Below are 20,570 nucleotides of genomic sequence, written 5' to 3' on the forward strand. Positions count from 1 at the left end.
TAGACAGTAATGGTAGGAAAAGGGGAATAGGATATGTGCAACTCTATATGTGGATCAGTATAAATTAAATAAGGGAAAAGGCAATTAAAATGATCCCTTTCTTATTTTGAGGGAGGGGTGGAGGGGGCACAAAGTTAAATATACCACTGATTTCATTCAGTTTGATTCTAAGTTTGTCGACTTTTAGCCTTTGAGTTTTTAGACTTTGAGAAGCTTGCATATTCTCCATAATAAACTATACTTCAGTTTTCTTTATATGCCACAAAACACACATGGATTTATACAAGAGGCAGTGTGATAGCAGGTCAAGTGCTAGGCAAACTTAGATTTGAAAACATCCTCCACCTCTGGATTATGTGATCTGCCTGGAGGTGCCAGTCTCAATTTTCTCATCCATAAAACAGAGGAAATGAACTTTCCTTACAGAGTTGTGGACAGGAAGTGATAATGTATATAAAGTGCTCAGTATAGTATCAGGTAGTAGGTACTCAAAGAATATTCTCTACAACTGCCACTCATGTTAAGTAGAGAAAAGCTTTATAACCTTAAGAGCTTATCAGCCAGAGAGCAGATACCCTCCAGTGTTAAATGTACTGTCTCCAAATAGTGCCGAGGTCAACCATGGCCTGAGTAATCCAAAGCCCAAGAGAAACAGATTCCAGCTGTAACCATCTCTCTACCTCAAGTGAATTCTACCTGTTAGATTAGATATGTAGTCACCTTCACTTCACATTAAGATAAGCATCCACAGAAACAAAGGGCAGTTCACAGTTCACTCTGTTTATTTGCAAAACTCTTACACCTGTGCTGTCAAAACCAAATGGCTCATTTAAAAAAAATTGAAAGCTCTTTTTTGAAGACAGCTGCGTTTCCCATGCTGTGTGGCACTGGAGACAGTTTGGGACTGGGGACTTCATACTTTGCTGCAAAACGACTGGCCTACCCCACATCCCTATCAACACGCTCCTTTACTATTATCTTCTAAATTCTTTAAAGCAGTGGCAACAAACTGGTTACCCAGACAATTGACATTGTGTGCCTACACACTTGTTTGCTGTGGCTCAACTCGGTTATTTTTCTAAAAAGAATTAAAGAACTATGGGCTAGAGTAGACAGATTCTTAGAGAAAATCAAAGATGAAAGGATGTGAATTACGGGATAAGAGATAAATGTCTTTCCTGAGATAAATCCTAATGATATTTTATCCATGTATTACAATTAATTAATAATGAGCCTTGGCAAAAACATATGTTACTTTTAGAAATAAGAATATGATTGAAATAGGTATACTTGATCAAAGTCCAATGTACAAACAGCATGAGAAAAACATTAACATCTCTCAATTAATTGCAATCATTTTATCTTGAAAAAAGAAATAACAAACCTATCTTTGAAAATGAATGTTAGATTTATTTTTAAAAGATTTTACCTGATTTAAATAATTTAGGCACTTTTCAAGACACCAAAGGCAACAAATGCAAGATTTCAGCATACATCGAGCACAAGCATTTTCCTGGAAAGAAGGAAACGTTGAAATAATTAAAAAACCAAGAAATCAAACCATCATGCAGGATACTCTAAATGTTAGAAAAATAAATAAAATTTTAAAAATCACAATCTCTGCTTCAAAACTTCCATACCCTCTCTTTTCCCCTCAAAATCTAATGGCTGGATTATTCTTAATCAGTTTAACATTTATTTAGTACCTATTATACATATGGCACAGTGAGGTATATATGACCAGCAAGAAACTTATAATCTAGTAGAGAAGAAAAATAAAAACGCTAAACATAAAAAAAGGTTAGAATCAGAATGTGAGATAGATACTAGTGCATGAAAGTGGAGAACAGAGAGAAACAACATCATTTGGGAGATGGGAGGAATGGAGGAAGGTTTCTAGGAAGAGGTGGCATTTGAGCTAAGCTATGTTGAAATGCTTGTTATTTCCACAGTCAAGGACAGGGAAGCGGTTCTAAGGAGGAAGGTGTGAGAGCTCACACAGAGGAAGAGAAGCACAGGATTTTGGAAACCAGGGATGAGATGGATTTTGCCAGAGCATATGGAGTGCAAGAGTGGGAGACAAGGCGGGAAGGACTGGGTTCCACTTTGCCGGGACTTTGAAGAAAACATTCATAGCTTTTTACTTAAAACCTCCTTGGGTACTTTACTACATGCAGAACTGAGGTCTGGAATGTGCCCACGGAAAGTACCAGAAAAGTATTTTCCCCTTACCTTTCCTTTCAGCTGACTGTGAATGTACATAAGGATCATTCGTGGAATTTTGACCAAAGTGATGATGAAAGATCCTTTTGCCACAGTACCAAGGTGATAACGAATCAGGCGATTCACTGATGCCAAAATAGGTGTAAATGGCAAATTCCTTTTATCCCTATTTTTAAAATGACCAAAGAGACAATTAAAACAAAGCCTAGCCTAGGATGGAAACACAGGAATGGTTCAGAGTCCAATGCAGTGAAAAACTGGTTCATTTTTCTTATTCAGAGCCTTATGACAAAATGGCGAAGTAATACAGTACAACGAATATAAATGCTACAGATGTACCATATAAAATTAATGTTTCATTTCTCTATGGTAGTTTCATGGGGTTCTTCTGCTTTAATATTTTAAGTTAAATAAAACTGTGCTTTGAAAGCTTTTATTAGTAAATATTTATGGAGTTAATTGTACAGTCAAAAAATTGAATTTAAAAAGATGTTCCATCTAGACCTGGTATCTCATTATAATGGAAAACTAAAAGGCCCACAGCTTATATCCAGCTCTGAAGTTAGGAAAGGAAGTCACTGAACTGTTCTGATCCAAACTAAAAATGCTTGCTGCCCTTTGATGGACTTTTATATAAAGCAAAAGTACATAAGGCACTACTACAAGATTTCTTCTACCGCTAAATATAATTTATGTAATGTCATGGCCTGCCATTCTCATTCATTTTTGAGAAAGTTTTAGAGAAGTGTAAAGGATAAAATAAGCACCTCTCATTTTTCTACCTTCCAGAATGATCAACTATAACATTTTATGATACTCACTTCCAATTACTTTTTTCAAGAAATGAAACTCTTCGAGGCCTCAGTTCCATTCCCTCCTGGCACAATCACTTAGACGATCTTACGTTTCCTGACAAATATAAATCCTCACCTAGTAAAATAGTACGTGACCACAGCTCCTGCCACTGTCATCTGCTGACAGGCTAGAATGAATTCGCTGATCCAAATCAGGCCCACCACATGGTACCACCACATGTACTGCAGAGGCCCAGAAACTCTGAACTCCACAAAACCTTGGTCGTTCTGAACAGCGCTGCCTAGGAAAAAAGAAATCAAAGAAAAGAAGAAGCACACAAAATGTAAACCAAGAAAGATGGTTATTAAATTCAAGAGATTAATCTAATTTCCAACAATAATTTACCACATTACCAGTTATTTAGTTTAGGCATGAATTTTCAAATACTTCAACTTTCTTTTCAGAGCTAGTACTTGTCCAATAATTATAGACCTAAATTACTAGCCAAGTACAGAAATTCATATTATATTCAATTAGTGACTGTGTGTTGAATGGCCAGAGGAGTTACATACACGTTTACTACCCTTCCACTACTCCTTCGCAATGAATGCCATTTAGGCATAACCTTTGATAGTAAGTATGGCTACCAGCAAGTCTGAGAGTCTATGAACTGTATCATCACTAGGGGCTCTAGCTAGGTTCAGGTCATTTCCAAATTAGAAAATCCCAAGGAAGCAGGCGGATCTTTAGCTATAACTGGGATGTGAGGCAACTCCACAGTGGTGCTCCACTTATTAGTTCATCTTAGAATGGGTCCAAACGCCTGAGTCAGTATGTGAGTCAATACAGGAGCTTCCTTCAGATCCACGACCATCCCCAAACTAGGATGCAACTTCAGGCTTAACTGGTTTACACCCACTTTGCTAGTACAACCTAAAAATCACGAATGGAAAATGGGTTATTGAAGAGCCATAACCACTGCTAGTTCTGATGTCTATTAGACCTTAGTCAATAAATATTTGAAGAATTAAATCTCTTTGATCTTTTAAATATTTCAACGCAAATCAGATTTATCACTAAGAGAAAGAAGCAACATGTCTTCTTACCAGTAGTGCCAAGAAAAAGAAGTGTCATGATCCAGTACACCCAAAACAGGACAAGAGCAAAGAAAGTCCAGAAGGGCTGGAAGACTAGCAGTGGCAAGTGGATGAAGACCTTGCCGGCCACATGGAACAAGGCGATAGTGAGAGCAACACGCTTGCGCATAACCAGCATTATCAGGAACAAGATGACCTGTGTGGAGAGAATGGAGGGAAAGGTTCCGGTTACTGTGTTAAATAGTGAAAATAGAAACTGAACAGTGGTGGAAATTTTTAATGTAACCCTTCATTCTAAATAGTGGAAGTTTCATTCTCTGAGTCCCAATAATACTTTATTAGTCTGTTCTCTTTCTTGCAGCACTTATTTTCGATTGCATATTGAAAATGTCCTTTAAAGCTAAATAAAGAGATTTCTCAATTTATTAATAAATCCTAGAATTCTACTTTTCCTTTCTGCGCTCATTAGGAATCAAAATGTGTTGTTTGTCAGTGAGGATGAGACACTTAATTTATTTGAATAGATACGTGCTTGTCACTATGAAAAGTAAGGGAGAGGACCACAAGCCATGACTGTACTTCTCCCATATCGAGGCTAAGAGCCGCTAAGTACAGGGGCCATATGAGATTAACCCTTTGTTCCCCAGCCCGCCCCCACTCCTGCCCTGACCCCTGATACAGAGAATTGCGTTTAAAAGATGATTAATAAATATTTGCACAATAATAACAAACAAATATATTCTCACACCAATGGTTTTACAGTGGCTTTATTTTTTGTTGTTGCTAACACTCAATTAAAAGCTTGGGATTATACCTAGAAGTACACTGAGATGTTTTTTTCCTTTTTTCAGAGAGGAGAAGATGAGGCAAAGATATGAATACAGATTATTTAACCATATGTTAATTAGTAATTTTACTATATAGTGGCTAGGCAGTGAAGGTCACCTAGGTTTTTGAAATACTGTTGTTAAAAGAAAAGTTTAAAAGAAAAAAAAAGAGAAACTAATTAGTAAACAAATAAATGAAATGATACGAGGCAACTTTTTTCTTAACATACTTTTCTATAGTAAAGAGAACTATTTTCTAAAAAGTGATTACAGGGACGGCCGACTGGCTCAGTTGGTTAAGAGCGCAAACTCTGAGTAACAGGGTCGCTGGTTCGATTCCCACATGGGCCAGTGAGCTGAGGTGCTAACAGGTGGCAAGATGGCTCAGCTGGTGACAGCACGTGCTCCTAACAACAAGGCTGCCCGTTCAACTCCCGCAAGGGATGGTGGGCTATATCCACCCGCAGCTAAGATTGAACATGGCACCTGAGCTGAGCGTCCACAAGCTGTCAACAGGCAGCCAGATGGCAACTGGACTTGGAGCTGAGCAAGCTGTGCCCTCCACAACTAAGACTGAAGGACAACACCTTGGCTGTTCCCCTTCCCCAATTACCCAACACTGTTCTACTTCCCCAATTTCCCAATAAAATCTTTAAAAAAATAAAAAGTAATTACATTATCTTATGCCAGTAAGAATATACATTCTTACTAGTAAATGATAATGTAAATATTCTAGGTGAAAATCTTCTCAAAAAGCAGGCACTGCAGAATAAAACGTACCAAATAGCACTCATCAATCTGGGAAGCCTCTGAAGGCTTTTTAGGGTGTCATTTTCTGTGGGACAGAGTTTATCTAATGAAGATCAAAGTTAGGCTACAGGTGAGTTTCTGCTCCATTAATGTTCTCCTGTAAATAAAAACACAAACCTGAAAGATACACCTAGACCTATACTCACTGTGAACACTGTAGCTGAAATAGCATAGATAAGGAGGGCCCGAAGATTGTCTTCAGCTATCTGAAGCTGTTCAGGAATAACTGTTTCTTTGGGAGACTTTCTTTGCTTTGCATACAGCCACCATAGCACACCTGTGCCACCTGGAGACAAAAAAAAAAAAATGTTTTTGCAATAATTACATTAAAAAAACCATGTAACACAAATCCTTCATTTTCTGGACCATTCCTACACATCACTGTGGGACTAATGCAGCAGCAATCCATTTGGCTGGGAAGCGGGTGGCTGTAACGTTTTGCCAGCATAAGGGGAGCTCCAATTACTCATTATCTTCTACATTAGACACTTACAAATCTTCCAGTGTATCAAATAAACTGTCTTCAACTCTGCTTATTATTGACTCTGAAGCTCAGAGAGAAGCAGCAAAGACAGATACCCCTGAGAGGAATTGGTCACAAGGAGAGATTCAGCACCTGTAGGAAGCAAGTAGGGGTCATGGGAATGAGCAGTGAAGCTGAGGAAGGCAAAGATCTTCTCTGCTGTACCCATCAGTCACCCCTGAGCCAACACAGTTATGCCGTTGATGAAGTATTTGTACAACAAGTATATGACAATCAAAAGAGTAGTTCCCACCAAAGGTAGGAACCAAGACAGGAAATCTTTCACCAGTAGTAGGTGCCAGGGATGGAGTTTTTAATCTCTATTACTTGTTCAGAAATTCCAAGAACTAGACTTAAGACACAGGCAAACCTACCTCCATGTAAGAGAGCTGCATCAGATACCTTCTTCATTCAATCCCTTCAGTGAATATTTTAAATGCCTAATAGCATCTCCTGTTCAAAGTGTCAGGGACAGATAGAGCAGTGACCAAAACCCCATCCCTACCCTCACCTCTCATGGAGCTTATATAGTAATGGGGAAACAATGACACAAAGAAAAAAGTAAAAACATAGAATATTAAGTCTAAGGAAAACGTCATCTGGTAAGAGGGGTAGAAAGTGCTGGCGCTGGGAAAGCATTGCAATTTTATATAAGATGCATAAGCAAGTCCTCACTGGTGAGATGAACTGGAGCAAGAGAATCAGAGACAGGGGAGAGGGCAATCTGTGAAACTATCTAAGGAAAGAGTGTTCCAGGCAAGAAGTAAGTTCTAAGATGCTGAAGTAGGCTCATGCCTGGCACAAGAGATAGGCGGATGCAGTGAACAAGGGTGACAGTGTAACAGATGTGGGTAGCGAGCTATGTGGGGACCAGATCATACTGGAAGGCCAGGCCACAGTAAGGAAATAGAAAATTCAGAGTACAGGGTGCGTTGGGGTGGTGAGGGGTGGGGGAGGTGGTGGACAAGATAAATGCCTGGGAAATAAGAAACTGAGCTAAGATCTATGAAAATCAACCTGACCTCCATCTTCGCTCAAGTAAAGAGTGAATTATATATACATATAGTCACGGGACACGGAGTAGAGAGTGGGAATGGAGTCAATGGAATTGTAATAGATAAGCATGATATGGGGGGGGAGAGGGCAGTAGATGGGGGGAGGGGTTTGTTACTTTGTGAGGGTGAAAAGGATAACTATTGCATTGTTCTGTACACCTGAAACTAACAATAAAATAAAATAAAATAAAGAGTGAATGAATCAAAGGGAAACTCCATACGCTTACCTGTTGGCAGATACTGAATTTTTCTTCTATTGAAGATGAGTAAACAAACCAAAACAACCATAAGTCCATGAAAAATATTTCAGAGCAAGGGAAATACTTCTATTTTGAAATCTTGAAGGTACAAGAACATTACTTAAGAAACTATTTAATAGCCTCAAAAAAAAAAAAAAAGGAAAAGGAAGAAAATACATTCTCCACAAACATGAATAAAAAGTTATAAGAGAAAGGTTCAAGTTCAAGGAAAACAGAATGAGATAATAATGATGACATCAAAGAAGACGTGTTCACAACAGCCACAATAGATAGCATTTATCAAACACTTAAATTTGTGCCAGGAACTGTGTAATAGATGCAACCAAATTTAGTCACCACAATACTATTAAGTGAGCATTATTAGTTCCACTTCACAAATGATATAATTAACATTTAGAAAAGTTAAGTAGCTTGCCAAATATTACATGCCTAGCAAGTGGCAGAGCTGGGATTCCAATCTACACTTATTATAAAAACTATTCATCTGTTATGAATTTCATGTTTGTGTCCCCCCAAAACTCATACGTTGGAACCTAATCTCCAATGTGACCGTATTTGGAGGTGGGGCCTTTGGGAAATGATCAGGTCATAAGAGTGGAGCCCTCACGAATAGGATGAGTGCCCTTATAAAAGAGACCCCAGACAGCTCCTTTGCCCCTTCTGCCATGTGAGAACAGAATGAAAAGATGGCCATAAACAGGAAGCAGACCCTCATCAGACACTGACTGAATCTGTTGGTGCCTTGATCTTGAAGTTCCCAGCCTCCAGAACTGTGGAAATAAATGTTTGTTGTTTATGAGGCACCTAGTTATAAGACACTTTGTTATAGCAGCCCAAACTGACTAAGAAATCATCTAAACACAGAATTGGATGCAAAGGCTACAAACTGAAATAAAAAGAAAGATGGTTGAGAGAAGGAAGAATTACAAATAAGATGAAACTGGAAAAAGAAAATTAGGTAGTCAATACAGAACTGATAATGAAGAAAACTGAATCAATGATATGAAAAATAAACTTGTGTTCATGAATGTAAAGAAAATGACAGAAGAGTTAAAATGGTAATTTAGAAAATGAAAGCAGAAGAACAAACAATGATGGTAAGAAGAAAACAACTGGAACAGAAACAATAATGAAATACAGAAATAAAGAAAATTTTTCAAAGTTGAAAAAGATACCCCCAAAAGAGATCATAGGCTAACTTAGTTAAGATTCAGAATTAGACAAAAATTGTAAATTATTATAAGGATAAGTTAAAAAAATTATATAAACATCTAGATAAGTGAAGCAGGTTAAAGTCAAAGGAACAAAATTTGTACTAGTCTCCAAGTTCTCTCTGAAATAAAGTACAGACACAAGGGAACATATTGTACCTAAAGAATTTTATATGCAACAAATTCAATATTCACATGTGAAGGCAAAGACAGTCTTAGATAATCAAGAGTTGAGAATATATATAACCCTCAAGTCCTTCATGAATAAGTTACTTGAATTCAGATTCCAGTGAAAATAAAGATGAACTGAAATGAACTCAAGAATAAGGTTCTATGACAATAGGACCAGTGGTTCTCACTAAAACTAAGACAGGAAAACTTAAATATAATTGTGAAACGTTTCAAGGTAAAGGTAAGCAAAATCCTTTTAAAAATACAGCATGTCAAATAATATTTTAACTTTAATAGTAACCTGAATACAAAAACTCAGATATTTAACAAGGGCTAAAAAGTGGGAGTGGGGCAGAAGGGAGTAGGAAGGGAAAGAAAAGGAGAAAAATTTATGCTCAGTTTAAAAGAGGTAGGAGAAAACTGTACATATACCATTTCATTTCAGCCTTCAATAATCACAGAACTCTAGATTAAAGAATATTTTCTGAAAATGTATAAGTTACCAACTGCAGAAATAAAACTAAAATGTATACCGTCCAAAGTAAGGGTGAAAATAACCAAAGAAAACATAGTTCGTACAGCAAAGACAAGAAAAACAAAATTAGAAAGCATAAATTTAAGGAAAACATAAAACAGATAACAGCCGTAAGACCAAACATATTAGTTAATATCATAAATGTAATGGGGGCAAACTCCCCTATGAAAAGACTTGTACATTGGGTTAAAAAAAATTTAACTATATTATATATTTCTCTCTCTCTCTCTCCCTCTCTCTCTCTCTCACAGTAAAAAGGTCTGGATTTCAAATGCTAACAATGGTGAATTGTGAAGAGGGGGTAAATATAATTATGAAAAATTTAAAGGCAAAAGTAAACACTCTTCTTTAAAGAGAATATGTAGCACATGAAAATAAAACTTTTATTTTCTTTTTTATATTTCTATTTTTCACCATGGAAGTAATTATATCTATCTACCATGAGTAGGTATCACATTTATAACTCAGAAGGGGAAATTGTTTTTTTTTTAAAAAAAGACAATAAACACAGACAGTCCAGAAAGTTTCATTATAAACAGTAAAACAAAAACAGAAAAACAAATAGAATGTCAGTAGACAGAAAAATGAGTAATAAAATTTTAAACACACACACACACTCTATTATCCAGCTAAGAACACTTTTTAACCAGAGCCTTATAATGGCTGATTCAGGCCTTTAAAAAGTACAAGATAAAAAGAAAGGGTCCTTCACTTGCTGGGCAGGGAACGCTGGAAAAATCAGGTGAAAATTAAAGAACCAGAAACAGAACAAAGCTTCAATTCCCTTCTTTTCTCTTGGGCTCTTCCCCCAAAATGAATACTGACAAAAGTATATTAGCTCCTTAAAAAAAAAAAAAAAATCTCCATTTGCTTTTACTTCAAATGCTGATGACCCTGACATTTTATTTGATTTAGTGATCTCACAGTGAACTGACTTTAATATAATCCACTTACCAGTCTTTTTACAGTTTAATTGACAAGCAGAAAATTATTTAAAATAATCAAAGTAGTTCTGAGTTGAGGGAGTGTCAAAAGCAATCTTTAATTCTCAATTTTAATTACTGAAAAACAAAGAAATAAGCAGCTTACCAAGTGAACCCAGTATGACCAGAATTGTTACGATCCACACAAGTACTCTTGATATATACCTAATTATCACCATCAAAATCATGGACAGAACTGCAGGGAAGATAAATAGAGAACATGTAGAATATTATTTGTAAACACTGGAAAATACAAAGAAAGACTCTTTCAATTGTTTTCTCTTAGGGAAATAATTTGTTGCTACTGATAAATTCATGACCCCAATTTAGGTAAGAAAGGAAACTGGTTGCTTTTACACTTTGACTTTGGTACTTGTGCCACTCAAATAGCATCACATGAAACTAAAGGCACCTTACTGCGGGTTTATAAATGACAGAAAATAATACATGCAAATGCACATCGTGACTCAAAAACAGCGCAGAACTGTTGTGGATTCACCACAGGAAGGCATCACACTCAACATGCAAACGCACATGCCAACACACAAAGTATAGAGAATGACATGTCATGTTGGTGACCAGAAAAATGATCACACGTAGGCAGAGATCAGTTAAATTAGGTGCTACCCTTCCCTGACTAATCTATGCATTTTAGGACCAACTTTTCTGATGGTTGGCCAAGAAGCCTGAAGGTATTTTATTGTTTTCTGGTTGTTTCTCCTCTAAAATTCCAAGAAATGATCTGACCCTAAGGAATAGTATCCTGAGGACAAAATTCCACTGACCTCATTTCTCAACTGGGGTCAGGAGTCCTGATTGAGAAGCTCTTCAAAAAGGAGCCAAACTTAGTTTGAGTTATTTAGCCAACTCTTCTTCCCATCCCCAGGTAAATTCTAACTGGCTAAAATCGTGAGTAAAAACTCTCCAAAAAGAAAGTGGGCAAATTTAACCCTTGTAAGGGGGGAAATTTGTTTCTGAAATCATAATTTGTTCCTCTTCAATTATCTAAAGGCCCACTTCACAAACAAATGCACAAAGACCTTAAGATTCAAAAGAGAACCATTCTAATAAAAACCAGGGAATTTCAATGGCTTCACAACATTATTATCACTATTTTTAAGGTTTAGGGTTTTTTTCCCTTGGTATTCAACTATTTCAGAAACCAAATCATTTTTATATAAAGCTAGGCTAACAGTCAAGTCTCTTTGGGCCGTTTGCAGAGCTGAATAAATGGTTAGGATCTGTGACTAGTTAACATTATTAAACTACTTGCTTTTGCAATAAATGTACAGGAACCAAAAAAACCGATGGGAGTGTTTCAAATATCATAGAAATAGCTTTTCATATGGATAGCATTATTTCAATTGAATCAAGCACTACCTGAGCAAAAAGAAAATACTCTCTAATGACAAGATGGAAAGACAGCTAGTCTTCTCAATGACTATAATTGTTGTTAAGAGGCATAAAGACCCATTTCATTTATATAATGAAGTGGTTGGTTCCTACCACAGCTTACTTCTCCCAACTAGAAAAGTCTATAAATTCTGATATGGCCACATATAGTTCTAGGCTAATGGAGCTTACATCGTGAAAATAACAGTTTTATTTGATAATATTATCTACTTATTGACCAGAAAACTCAATGGCTAACAAGTGGAGATTTACTAATTTTTCCAGCAATACAGTGATATTATGAACTGTTGCAATGAAAAAAAAATGTATTTCAAAACTAACCTATCAGAAATCTATGTTTTTCGATGGAAATATAGAAGAAACTCTGTGGCCTCTTTTTATAAGCAAACAGCCAAAGATTAGATTCATAACTAAAAACAAAGGGGCATTGATTCATTAAAAGAAGCCTCCTGCTATAATGTTAAAGGTTATTATAGACTTAGCAAAGTCTGGGAAAACACCAGTTTTCTCCAATGAGAGAAAAAGAAAAGAAATGAGTTTCAGATGTATATATATTTATAACTATATATAATCTGAAACAATTATTTTGGCTATGGGAAGTAAAACATTTTACAAGTATCCCCAGTCGTGTTCATATTTTGGTTAAAAGACAAAACAGTCTTCTACTGCAGTACTATGCAATAGCTAATAATGAGAAAAACAATTACCTAGTGATAACAAGCAAAGTCCCAATATAATTTCTTTGCTGGTCATTACTCCACTAATCAGCCTGTGTAAGACACTATTGTCACTGACAAAGGTGATCAGGGCCTCTGCAAACTTGGCATAGCAGGAAATGTTCACAGGAGCACAGCGATGGAAGAATGGAATAGGTGCACTGGTGACACAAGAAAAAAAAATCAGAAAAAAAATTACTCCTACTTAATATAAATGCCACATCAAACACACAAATGAAAGGTGAGTATGACTGCAATACACTCCACCCTCCACACATCATATGGGAGCTAAGAGCTGTGAGCTTAATGCTATGAAGATGACAGTCATGGGTATTGATGCAAATCTTACCACAAACCTTATCAAAGAGGGTGGAGTGCATATTCCAACAGAAGACATTACCCTCCCCTTCTGAAAAGAAACACACACACATATACACACATACAAAACTACCAAAAGCAAAACCAAACACTTAAAACTCCTCAGCCTACACATCTATCAATCAAGGGACAGATGACAAACTTACAAACATATACTCCATTGAACTAAAAATGAATTTTTGCCATAAGCTACTTAAAAAAAAAAGTGCTTTTGCTTGAAATGTGCCACCATTAATAGAATGTTTCCCTATCAAAACAGCATATAAAACCTTAGATTAAAAAAGGTGTTTGGGCACAAGCTTAATACCTCTTATATAAATTAAGTCATGCCAAGACATCAACAGGCAGCATAATATGCAGCTATTTAAAACAATAACCATGAATACTAACATATGGAAATACTGGTGATGTAAGAGTACAAGGGAAAACACTAAAAATTTACATCTAATGTGATGACTGCATCTCTGTATAAAAGATATACACATAAGAATGAGAACAGAAAAAACATAAACTGATTTGGTAGGGTCATGGGGTTCTGAGATATTTACTTTCATTTTATACGTTGTTATTATGAGATTATTTGTGTCCAAAAAAGAGGTAATCTGTTATGTCAGGCTTATACAGACGGCAGCTTTTACTTGTGAAGGAGCATAGCTGTGTGTGAACTGTGACATAAATCATGTCACATATTAACATGGTTCTACTTTAGCTTCTGAGAGAATGGTAGACAGCTAAACAATGAGATTTTAAACAAAGCTCCATGAACATGCCCTCAGTTCTGATTTGTTTGGATTCCATGAGAGCCCATATTGTGTCAATCAATGCACGAATACACATGTAGGTACGCATTAAGTTAAACTTTAGCCATTGCTAACATAACTTCACATCTTCAGAATTATTTGTAGGACTATCAGTCACAGCTCTAATATGACATTTTTTACTGGAATGATATAATTATGTTCTTATTCTTGGTTGGCATGGTATTTTGGTCAAATGAGTGGCTAAGATTATATAGTTAAGCACCAAATACCAAGGTTTCTAATCTCAACAAAGCAATGTCTTATGACCCCAAGCAAAACACTACCTTTGTTTTCTTCCTAAAAAAAAAAAGAATATATAGGTAAAGTATGTATTGATTTTCCTTAAATGCTGGTAAATGAGCACCACTGGGAGTAAGAATAAGCAACATCTTCCATGCTGTTAAACTTCAATTAATGATATAATAAACTTTCACTAATGACATACAAAGATATTAAATTACAGAATACTTTTAAGTGAAATGGATTTAATCACAATTACAGGAAATAAACAGGATGAACTGTAAATTCTTAAGTCAATGCAAGCTGATTTGGGAAAGAAACCTATAAGCTGGTAACTTTGTTGGGACCTACAACAAAGGTTTTTTGTTTGTTTGTTTTTTTGTTTTTGATGCTGTCTAGACACTGTCCTCACCAATTTAATGTCCCTGGTTTAAGGACTTCTAACCATATTTTTAATCCTGGTTCTCTATCCTTCAAAACTGAAGTCCTCTCTGAACCACAATTTTGTACATCTTCACTCGCTTTATTTATTACCCTGTTATCTCTGACGTAACACCTCTGTTAAACTCTCTTGCTTCCAACCTTAAACATAAAATATACCCGCGTTAAGGATACTGATATCTTTTTCCTATTTTTATTGGGTTGTCGGAAAAGTCATGATGTGTTTTTTTCTACGTTTTTCGTTGTAGAAATGCATCATGACTTTTCCGATAACTCAATAATATCCACCGATTTTCTCGGCCCTGCTCTCCTGTTTCGCTCTTTCTGTCAGATAACCACAGTGAACTTTATCCTTTATCCAGACGTGGCTCCACCTACAGCTCTCACATCCGAACAGGATGTCGATGTATTTTTATGCTCTAAGAACAACACACATCACTTCTAAAAGAGAACAGAGCCTGTGATAAAGAAAACTGGACTTGGGTTCCAAAGCCTGGGGTAATTCTCCTAACATTATACAGGGACATGTCACTCCATCTCTCTCTGTTTCTCCATCTGTTTGTTAGTTGAAAGAGTAGGAGTCAATTCTCAGTCTTTTCAGATATTACTAACAACAATAATAATAATAAAACATGCCCACCCATAAATCAATGATCTTAAATTAATAGGAGCAGCATGCCCAATATCTTTAGTCTTTTTCTGCTTTTCAGACTTAGGATGAGAACAGATGATTTGAAAAGGGAAGGATTCTGATCTTAAAATTCTAATCCTTCATTTTTTTAGGAGGAAATACCGAGTAATAGCTGCTCTGAACTTATCCTTCCAAGTCACTTTTATACTGTATGTAAACATGTGGCCAATTAGGAAGACTATTTTTACATGTATCCTTCTAAGAACTGAAGCAAAATAACAGTCCTTTACTTTATAATTCAATCTATGTCAGTTAAAAAAAAACCCTGACTGCTCTAAATTTGAAGGTTATAAACTTAGCACAAGCTGATTACCTACATTGTCTAGTAGATGGTCAAAATCTGTTCTTACTGGTATGCAAATAGAAGGCAAATAAAAGAGAACATACTATTTGGACACAGGAGTAAAAAATTAAATACTTAGCTTCAAAATAAAAAGCACTAGTTTCCCTTATATGTTCTTTTTTCCCCTCAACTCTTCCTCAAACAAAAACAATTCAACCAGCTATGAGTTTTTAATACCTGAATTATTTTTTTATTTAAAAAAATCTAAGTAATCATGGCATTGATGTGGTCTCTTACAGTTTACTGTTTAAATCCCATGTGATATAATGAATTTAAGATGAGTTAGCTGACCCCTCAGAAAATAGTAATTCTGAGAACCTAGTATATGAGACCATTTCTACTTTAGTATCTATCCTACATGATATACTCTGTGCTTCTTAATTAAGAGGACAAGCTTAACAAATTATATTTCTAGTAAGTTTTACTACTTTCCAAAGCCCACAAAATATCGAATCTTTCAGAAGTCAATGTAGTCCCATTAAGAACTGAAGCTGTTTCACATTATTGAAACATTAGCCAACAAGAACAGGATGAATGTATAATGAATCTTTTAAAGATTTTTTTTCTTAATTAGCCACTCATAGGAAAATTGTATCTTACTGTGGCAAAAATACTGTGCATTTGCCTTTCAGTCCAGACTATCAGGGTTAATGAGCACCCTCAAAGCAGGGTGACGAACAATGTCTCAGCTTTTTTATCCATACGCCTTCATAAGAGAAGACAGGAGTTTGCATCTCACACAATTATTTTAAAACTTGTTTTTAAAACAAAAACCAAAAACTAACTCACAGAGGTGGACAAAAGATCGGTGGTTACCAGAGAGAAAGGGGAGTAGAGGGAGGGTGATACGGGTAAAGGGGGTGGATTACATGGTAACAGATGGAAACTAGACTTTTGGTGGTGAGATAATGCAGTATATGCAGATGCTGAATTATAATGTTGCACACCTGAAACTTACATAACTTAATAATAGGCTTATAAGCCAATGTTACCTCAATTAAAAAGAACCTTCTGGTTATAAATAAGCAATTACACATGATTTCTATTAAAAGTTTTATTTAAGAAACAAGAACAATAGGGGGTTGTGGCAATATGTCTATAGCACAGAAAAGGCAGGAAATAAGTAAGTCAAGAAACTAATGGCAATGCACAGTGGTTTTCATATGTTTCACTTTTTTTCTCTTTTTTCATTCCTGTACTCTTTCTTTTTAAATTAACTGTGGTATAACCTTTACAAGATCTTAATTCAAATGCTGACTCCCAACAATTAATTGTGTGGCCTTGAATAACTCATTTAATCTCTCTTATCTTCTATTTCCTCATCTATAAATTGGGACAGTATCCTTACCGGCTTTTTTGAGAGTTAAATGAGATAATAATACACATGAGAAGCTTAATGTGGTGGCTGACACACAGTAGATAATTACAAATGTTAATTTACCTTTAATCCTTCATTTAAAAAATATAAATAAGCACTATTTTTTTCTTGGCTGTTAGTTTCTCATTTTTGTATTAAGTTATTAACTCCCCAACACCCAGTATGCTCTCTGGCACCTAAAAGTACCAAAATAAACGTTTGATGAGGAACCTAAATTTATGTAATCTGTTTCTACTATTGCAATTATCTCTAGCTCTATCTAAAGGTGTAAGCATTGTAAGTATATGGGCTACCTAGTATCCCTATTGCTACCATGCTTAGCATTGTCACCAACAGAGAGGTAAGAATTTGGGTAAAATATGGCCCTTTTAGGCATTTGATTGTAAAATTCAAAAATCTTAGGAATAGTAACCATTCGGCAATAATGTGCTATTGTTTTATTACAAATTAGTTTACAGTATCTTTTTATCTAAAACAGACACTGCTTTCAGCCACAGAAGGTACCTGGGTGCCCAAGAAGATTGGGGGTAAGGGGGAGGCTCTAGAGATTGAGAGAAATAATATTCCCTAAGCCAAATGCCAAGTACAATAATGGACATGTAACACATCTTGTGGAATTCTTACAATTCCATGCCAGAGGTATTAAATTCCCATTTAAATATGAGAAAACTTGGTTTACAGAGAGATTAAGAGACTTGCTCAAGACGACAAACAGAAAGTGGTGACACAGAATTCACTCCCAGGCCTATCTAAGCTCAAAGTTCAGCTCTCTCTGTCCCACTAGGATGCTCCTAGGATCCTGAAGACATAGGAAAGATACTGAGGCCCATTTGCCTGCAACATGGGTTTGCCTAGTGCTGGTCTTTGGGGCATTAAAAAAAAAAAAAAGTCATATATAAAAACATAGTCTCTCCTTTTTTTAAGGACACAGTTTCCTGGGGACAGAGACTAGATCTTAGTTATCTTTTTAGATCTGGTATCTAATACCAGTGTGGAACAAGGTTGTGTCCCAAAGTTTTTATTAAAACAACTTTATTCTGTGTTCTGATCCTTTCACTTTGCTTGTCCAATACTAAATGATGATATTTACAAGGTCCTAATTTATCTTCCTTCCATTAACCATTTCTTCTCTTTTACTTTCCAACAGGTTGAGTTCAGACAAAAGAGACAATAAGACACTTAGATTGTGAGGTACTAAAATAAATAAAACATGAGGAACTTTAAAGAAAGTATAAACATAGTATATACAGCCAGTTTGCGGATGGCATAGGTTCATCATCGCATCTTGGATTCCTGGTCCATTAGTGGATGACCTTGTTAGAAGCCAAGTCTGTCCATCTCTAAAACCCTCGTCTCTAATCCTATGCTGTGTCTCCTGGCGAATGTCCTTGGGCTGCTCCATGTGAGATGCGCGTGTGTGTGCAGCCAAGACGGGAACACCCAAGACAGCCAGAACCGGGCAGTCCTCAACATGGTAGAATCAGAGATCGAGGTGGGGGGGAGATTTGCAGTGCAAGCCGCCCCCCAACCCCCATCCCCGCCCCTGTATTATACAGGAGCAGAGCAATCTCATTCTCATACCTAGGCTTTTTGGTTATCCTTTTCTAATATGTTTATGCCCTAAAATAGTGACTCTATACTCAGCGTACGCATTTAAAACAAGCTTTAGCAGTTGAATACTAAGAGGATGGAGCTTCTTGTTTTTACATTGATAAATATTCTCCAATGACTCTATTCAAAGAACCTCCTTTTCTTTACTGTCACAGCCTTCCTAATAGTTTCAATTTTCATGAATGGAGTCTCCCAAACTATTGGTCTAAGTCCATAATTTGTAGATTCCTCTTATTTAGTATCTTTTAAAACGGTCCCTTTATTTTTATGTTCAAAGGCTTTAAATTTTAACATCAATAGTAACTTGACAAGACTAAAAGCTGAAATCAATTTAACTGATATAGCCTTTGTCCACTTTTCAACAGAAAATTTCAAATTCAAGTTAATAAAGCACAGGTTCCTTGTGCAGTAAGCAATCCATAAGAAAGCAGACATGAGTCTCAGAATTTTAACCAATAGCTTGCTATAATATGCTGAGATACAATAAAAGTGGTGTCAATTCAATATTCCTGGAGAAGTTGACTCACACGATACACACCAAGGTTCTCAAGATCAGACAATGTGCCAAATCCTAATTACCTAATTGTGAGGCTATATTCTACAGAGCTGGAAAATTTATTTCCTTTCTTAAAAATCTATGTGCAATTTTAAAATGTGCTTTACTTATAACTACTGTGAGATTTTTTTTCCTCATCCTTGTATCCATTACACAGAGTAGGTAGTTAATAATAAATGCATGATGAATAAGATCTTAAATATGGCAAACAGCCTATTGCAAAGAATGTACCTAAAGGATAGAACCTGAAATAAAGTACAGAGAATAATGACTGGCATGTTTTTTAAATTTACAAAGTAAATTAAAAAGTAACTCCCATAAGTATCACTAAGATCAACTTCAAAGAGTCTTTGAAGACTGTGGGACTTGGCTTCTAAGTTTATTGTAGATTTTACAGTGATTCAGACATTTTGTATACTTTAAAAATTAAATTATGGCATTAAAAAAAAGTAAGCTCCCAAAAGAAATTTAAGATACCTGATAATGAGAAAAGTTGTTTGCCCGTGTGTGTTTTTTAAAATATACATTACATGCTGTCATTTCTATTACTACTTTTTGAATCCTGATGCAAGCCAAGTGGTATCATCAAGCAACTCTTTTCTCAGAATAGCATATACAGTTTAAAGTCTACCAATAAAAACAAGAGTCACAAGTTAACAAAATGCAATAAAATTTACCTCGCTGGAACTGGTAGTTTGGGACAAAGACCAGAAGCTTTTGCTGTAGTATATTCAGAAGGCTTTAGGTTGTAGCTACATAGTGCTGAGCCTGTTGAAAGAAAAGCTGTATGTTAGCTAGCAAGCAGAGTCTGAATAAATTGTCTTACTAATTTACACACACACACACACACATATATATATATATATATATATATTTTTAAAGGATGACCTTTAATTGTAACTGACTAAACTGCATCCAGAAATGTCTCCAAACAACCGAAGAAAAGAAACATGATAGAATTCTCCTATCGAAAAAAACCAAGAGTTTTTGCCAGCCCCAGTTCTTCTGAGGATGAGGCCAAGGGCAGCCCTTTCTCACCCCAAGAAGAATGTTCAGGACGGGTGACGGACCTGTCCCCGCCTCCTGTCATGCTAGGAACTCCCCTCTCACCCCATATATGTTAGTTATATCATTTACTAAAACTCCACGGCAGGTACTGTAAACCCACTTTACAGAGGAGGAAATAGAAGCTAAGAGATAAGGGAAATAATTCGCCCCAAAAGACATTAAGTAGCAGAGGTGGGATTAAACTCAAGATCTCTTTGACTACAAAACCTGTACTCAACGGCACATGCTGCCTCTCTTTTCTATGTGTTCCTTTTCTAAATATTTAAAAGTACTGCATGCAGCACATGCGCAATCAGATAATACACTACTTTTTATTAATTTAAAAGGCAGGACATGCTAACTATAAATAAACTGAACAAAGTGATAAAACTGATAAATTGATAAAAGGATCCTCAGTGTTCAGATAGTTTAAAACAGCTTCAATTCAATCCTAGAATAGGTATGC

The 20,570-nt window shown here is 36.0% G+C and overlaps 1 protein-coding gene across 1 annotated transcript in view; it reads right to left on the reverse strand.

The window, feature by feature from the left end:
* Positions 1–20,570, reverse strand: part of SLC44A1 (solute carrier family 44 member 1) — a 104,545-nt gene that overhangs the window by 21,330 nt on the left and 62,645 nt on the right. The window contains exons 5-12 of the mRNA XM_019623686.1: positions 19,735–19,825; positions 12,611–12,780; positions 10,597–10,686; positions 5,899–6,038; positions 4,125–4,311; positions 3,154–3,319; positions 2,233–2,389; positions 1,430–1,513 (exon numbers count right to left, since the gene is read on the reverse strand). Coding sequence (XP_019479231.1) covers positions 1,430–1,513; positions 2,233–2,389; positions 3,154–3,319; positions 4,125–4,311; positions 5,899–6,038; positions 10,597–10,686; positions 12,611–12,780; positions 19,735–19,825 — 1,085 coding nt within the window. The remainder of the gene's footprint in view (positions 1–1,429; positions 1,514–2,232; positions 2,390–3,153; positions 3,320–4,124; positions 4,312–5,898; positions 6,039–10,596; positions 10,687–12,610; positions 12,781–19,734; positions 19,826–20,570) is intronic.

This window comes from Hipposideros armiger, unplaced genomic scaffold, assembly GCF_001890085.2.
Source record: "Hipposideros armiger isolate ML-2016 unplaced genomic scaffold, ASM189008v1 scaffold_558, whole genome shotgun sequence".
In the NCBI taxonomy this organism is placed as follows: domain Eukaryota; kingdom Metazoa; phylum Chordata; class Mammalia; order Chiroptera; family Hipposideridae; genus Hipposideros; species Hipposideros armiger.